General features: G+C 32.3%; 1 protein-coding gene across 19 annotated transcripts in view; it reads left to right on the forward strand.

Annotated features, from left to right (window-relative positions):
* The window catches only part of LOC127869169 (ras-specific guanine nucleotide-releasing factor RalGPS2-like), a 146,790-nt gene extending 141,407 nt beyond the window's left edge, over window positions 1–5,383 (forward strand). For all 19 annotated transcript variants that reach the window (XM_052411500.1, XM_052411503.1, XM_052411483.1 and 16 more), the window contains 2 exons: window positions 1,717–1,808; window positions 2,152–5,383. In XM_052411500.1, the coding sequence (XP_052267460.1) occupies window positions 1,717–1,808; window positions 2,152–2,181 (122 nt within the window). In that variant the 3' untranslated portion in view covers window positions 2,182–5,383. The remainder of the gene's footprint in view (window positions 1–1,716; window positions 1,809–2,151) is intronic.
* The last annotated feature ends 617 nt before the right edge of the window (window positions 5,384–6,000 follow it).

Genomic DNA, 6,000 nt, shown 5'->3' on the forward strand with positions numbered 1-6,000 from the left:
TAGTTACGGGAGACAACCCCCATCAGCCTGATGCATTCCATCTGACTGACGCAGCAAAAGGTAATACATTATCTACCTTGACTGTCAATTTATTATTAGTTACGGGAGACAACCCTCATCAGCCTGATGCATTCCAGCTGACTGACGCAGCAAAAGGTAATACATTATCTACCTTAACTGTCAATTTATTATTAGTTACGGAAGACAACCCCCATCAGCCTGATGCATTCCAGCTTACTGACGCAGCAAAAGGTAATACATTATCTACCTTTACTGTCAATTTATTATTAGTTACGGGAGACAACCCCCATCAGCCTGATGCATTCCACTTGACTGACGCAGCAAAAGGTAATACATTATCTACCTTTACTGTCAATTTATTATTAGTAACGGGAGACAACCCCCATCAGCCTGATGCATTCCAGCTGACTGACGCAGCAAAAGGTAATACATTATCTACCTTTACTGTCAATTTATTATTAGTAACGGGAGACAAACCCCATCAGCCTGATGCATTCCAGCTGACTGACGCAACAAAAGGTAATACATTATCTACCTTTACTGTCAATTTATTATTAGTAACGGGAGACAACCCTCCCAGCTGACCGACACAGCAAAATGTAACAAATTATCTCCCTTTACTGTCAATTTACTAATAGTCATGGGAGACAACTCCCATCAGCCTGATGCATTCCAGCAAACCGATGTAGCAAAAGGTAACAAATTTTCTCCCTTTACTGTTAATTAGTTTTTAGTCATTAGGGACAACCCAGTGCAGCCAGATGCATACCAACTGACTGACTCAGCAAAAGGTATGACTCAGCAAAAGGTAACAAATTATCTCCATTTACTTTCAATTAATTATTAATAATGGGACACAACCATGCGCAGCCTGATGCATTTCAGTTAACTGAAAAAGCAAAAAGTAACAATTTAAAATATATTTTGTGTGTGCGAAATTGTATTTAAAAAGGAAAATATTACAAACATAAATACAAGCATGTTACATACGTGTAAAGATAATTAATTAATACATAAATATACATGTGTTAACATATTTTCATATACATTTGAAATATTTTAATATTTCAAGAGCTTAAAACTATACAAAATATACAGTTACAAAATATCTCCCTTCACAATCTTATGACCTTTAGTTATTGAACTTATTTAATATGGGTTTGCACTGCCATTTACCCCAAAAATGAACCAACAATACATTTCTGAAATCCTTTTACAATAATACAAGCAATGACCCAATAGTTTATAATATATTAAAATGCTGCTATTTAATATTTAGATCTACTATTGACACTATACGTAATGTTCAGTAAATTTATTATTCAATGTTCTATTATTGCCCTCTCCAGGATTTAACCCAGAGACCTCTGGAAAAATAATGCTGATTTTCTACAACTGTGTCATGCAGGCTCTTGAATTTAATGATGAATTATAAGTAATGCATAATTCTGTTTTACAATGAAATTGAAATCGTAATTTTTCCAAACTGTAAACAAGTCCCTAAAAGAATGAGAAGTTTAAACCAAGGGGTAATGTACGAGGGGAATATCACAGTGCACCACTTGGGGAATATCACAGTGCACAATAAAAACTATTGCCATATGGTGCACTTGAAAAAAATGTCCTTACACAAAAGCCAACAGATGTATATTAATATAACTCTATGTACAAACTGTATTGTTGTATTTTTTTCAGGAAACGTGTACAAGTTCCGGGCAGGCACACAAGCTATGGCCCTTACATGGTGCAGACACCTTAGTGAAGCTTCCAAAAAGTTCCAGTTAAAAGTATGCTTCTTCTCAAAAGCATTCATTGATATCCCTTTGACCTTAGTTTGATAAAAAAGTTTAAGATGTATTCACCCATAATTTATTAAAACACTTGATTTATATCCTGTCGGCTTTTATTGATTGATGATTTCTGGAAAAAAAAACTAATAATTTTACAAATTAATGTGTTAGCGCGATGATATGTCATTTTTTAAGTGGAAAATTCAAAAACAATCTTTTGTTATTCATCACAGTAATGTTACTCTTCAAAAATATTACCAGATGTTGAAAGTTGTCAAACATTTAATTGTCAAAAGAACTTTTTGTTGGGACTGTATTTTTAATTGCTTTATATTTTCAGGCACCCTCAAATCTGATGTCATTTGACTGAAAAACTGTAAAGTCGAGATTTCCAGCACTGCTTCACTGTGATATGGACTTACAATTCTCAATACTGATAGGTCAGAAGAGATCGTGTGATCATAGCTCTCAACACTGATTGGTCTGAAAAGATCATTTGATCATAATTCTCAACAGTGATTGGTCAGAAGAGATGATGTGATTATAACTCTCTCAACACTAATTGGTCAGAAATGATCATGTGGTCATAGCTCTCAATTCTGATAAGTCGGAAGAGTTTATTGGACTATCAACTCTCAACACTGATTGGTCAGAAGAGATCCTGTGATAAGCTAGGTGAATGAACAGTATCAAAGTCCCAACATTTATTGGGTACTGACATGGTCCTATAATCATTTTGAGATTTTAAGGCATGTTTTGAGATTATGGAACTTAACAATTCCACCCCCTCCTACCAAACTTGAAGCAATTTTCTTGTAGGGTTTCTGTTGTAACACATGTGCATTTGTGGAAATGAAAGTAATTGATGGCAGGTTATGTTTTTTGTAAACAAAAGGCCAGTATTTGAAGAGAATCAATATGGGGTAGCAATATTTGTGTATCCTTGGTTTTAATTTGAACTGTTCAGTTTCAGATTGAAGCTGAACATACCTGTGTGTTAAAGGCTTTGAACATCTGAACAATGATACATGTTTCAAACCCTGTTGCTGATTTGTTGTTTGAAGTCATACAAAATGAAGTACAATGATTATCAGCCATAAAATATGTAAAAAAACAACACTTTCGGTGCTTAATTGTTTGTAAGCCAACATTAAACCTTATTTTATGAGATGTGCAATATAATGCTTAGGTTAAATTTTGCTATATATGTGCTTCAATGTTTGTGTGACTGAAATATTTGTGACAATAATGTTGATAATATTGTTAGGCATGGATGTCAAATTAAGCTGCTCCTAGGTGCTTGAACTGAGAAAATTTCAAGCTTTTAATATTGGCATATTTTGTGTGTTATTTTTCTAAGATGGATCCTTTCTTTCAGTTAAATTCTTTGACCTCCTTTCATGAAAAAATTGTGTTGTGTATCATCTGTCAGTGTGATAGGGAAGGTTGCATTTAGCCATTCCAAGTATTTCTTGATTGTTAATTTTTTTTTTCGGCTGTTGAAAAATCAAGTGACTATATGAAAAGATAGAAACAATTGTGCAACTGAAAAAATACACTTGAAAACGTTGTCAGTTTTAATAACATGGACTTTAAAGAGATTTAACAGAAAGCATTATTTGTAAAATACGGAAATATTGATTTACATTGTTATTTAATGAATTCGGAGTACCATGCATAATACTTATTATTAACTTGAAAAACTTTGTGTTTTTTAAGAATATTTTATACTTTGATATGTTAGTGACAATCATGTTTTATGCATTTTATTCTGAATGGTTTTGTTATTGATAACAGGTCTTGGTTATGCAATTATTATGCTGTTAATTTAATTTAAATAGTCATGCCAAAATATGGATTAGTGTTTATTTCATGTAAATTATTCACCACTGATAAGTTAATTTCAGCTGATGTAGTGTTTTCTATAACAACTGTTTAAGTTAGATACTTGGAAACTGTTGACACCAGGCACTATTACCATTATATGTTTAAATGTTGTGCAAATTTGTATATTATTACAAAGCTGAATAATTCATGAAAACCAAAAAGTGTTTACTTTTGGCCTAAAATTAAATGATGGGTATTTTTCTTCAGAAACATGTCTTTTCTTTGTTTAGAACATACCCCAAATAAATTATTCTTGTATCCATAACTTCCAGTAAGAGAACAGAAGGTAATGTTGTTCTTTCCACTCAATAAGCTTATTGTCACACCATGGACAGGTATACATATATATGACAAGTAAAGATGCACATAGACACTCCAGTGTCAAATCCTGCTGCTAGTGACAGGTCATTGAAGCGGGGTATAATTCCCAATTGCTCATAAGTTTATCATGCTGTTATCTTTCAATTTGAAAACTTCATAGAGTTTTATGGCACTTCACTCCTCAAGACTTCTAAATGCCATACCAGAACAAGTGATTTTTACAAAAATGTTTTTACACGTAAACAATTTTAATAAACAAATTGAATTGCGTTAATATTGGTCGGTTAAAAAAATAGTTTGTGATCCACTGTCATAGCATTGGGAAACATGACCCCATAAGGTTTGTATTGCCATTATGCCTGTACTCATTAAATCACTAGTTAAACAGGGTATTCATTTTGAAGAATGAAAATTGTATTTATTTCTTGTATCTTCTTTGTACTATTTAGCTTCGTTACGTGTTAACTCATATCTCTGCAATATTTCTTGTATGCTTTGGGCAATAATTGCTACATTTGTCTTTTTTTTGTAGTCAAAATAGTCGTTATAAAAGGTATTGACACAACAATGTGTGATTCCATTATTACTTTAGAAATTATGGTCATTTCCTTCTAGAATCATCCAACATTCTTTCTTCTGTATAGTTTGGAAACTTTGCTCATTGCATGTCATGTTTTTTTGCAAATGTCTTTAATTTGTGTGTCTAAAAAGGCATTCCAATTTTGAAATTATAATAGTGAAATATAGGGTTTTTTTGTTTTCGAAAAATTGTTATATTAATTTGTCATATTTTTCTTGGGATTTGGATTTGTTAGTGTGTATAAGTAAAAATGTCCATATAGTGTCAACATTTTTTAACATTTAAATTTTTATTGTGCCTTTGTACGCTTATCTAAAGTTTCCGTTTAAAACTTTAAGCCGACAAAACACTGTTTATTTGTGCAAATTAATAAATGCTGTTATTATCTATTATTTCACAACAGGTAATATTGCATCAATTACTAGGGTTCGGGTTGGTTGATGTTCTACAATGTGTAGAAGGCAGAATCATGTAAAAGTATTATCTGTATGTTGTTTGCCCAACCTGTAATTTTAATTGACTTAAATAGTTAAGTAACCAAATATTTTACAAGCATAATGCATATATTAAAATTGTATAAAAGTATAGAATACATGTTAACGTCTTTTGTAACAATTCTTGAAGGAATATAGAACTTGTTGTTATATATTTTACGATGTCAACTATGTAACATTTTTATTTTCTATGGGTGGCATAACTTTCTTGTTCATGTTTTTTCCTCCGTACGTTCATAGCCATAAGCCGAGTTTTTGCAATTCATAAAAAATAAAATAATATTACCAAAGTACTCGTTATGTTGTTTATTAATGCATGATTCTATCAATACTTCACCAGCTTTACAATAACTAAAGGAAAACAGGAAGTATTGTCAAAACAATTAAAACGGTTCTGTCCTACAAGAGCCAGTGTATACTACAGTCTAGATGTTTTCACCATGCTCGGATGTGTTGCTTGATTATTCAAGTATATAGGCTAAACTACTCAATATTTCTTTGTCATATTGCTTAGATATGGATTGCGTTCTACTATTCCGTGTTTTTGCCGCAGGTATTCAATAGACTGATCCCGGGAAAGCATGAGTTTAGAAAAACCCACTGATCACTCTGGTACAAACAACGCTGGTCCATTATATCATCCAATCATAGCTTCCTTTAAATAATAACGGTTTATACGGTGTGTGACTTTGAAAGGATTATAGATAGGTCATGTTTATTTGTACCATTAGATTAGTGGGTTTTTCCAAAAAGTTGCTTTTTCCGGGATACATTTATTGCAAAGAACGCGCATGTATGCATTTGTAACATTTTTTCTAAATTGCTCAACTAATTTGAGATTACATCTGTCCATAATCAGTAGCAGAAATAGATAATCCTTTTTCTGAAATCCGCTGTATCCCTTTTA

Source organism: Dreissena polymorpha, chromosome 2, assembly GCF_020536995.1.
Source record: "Dreissena polymorpha isolate Duluth1 chromosome 2, UMN_Dpol_1.0, whole genome shotgun sequence".
NCBI lineage: Eukaryota > Metazoa > Mollusca > Bivalvia > Myida > Dreissenidae > Dreissena > Dreissena polymorpha.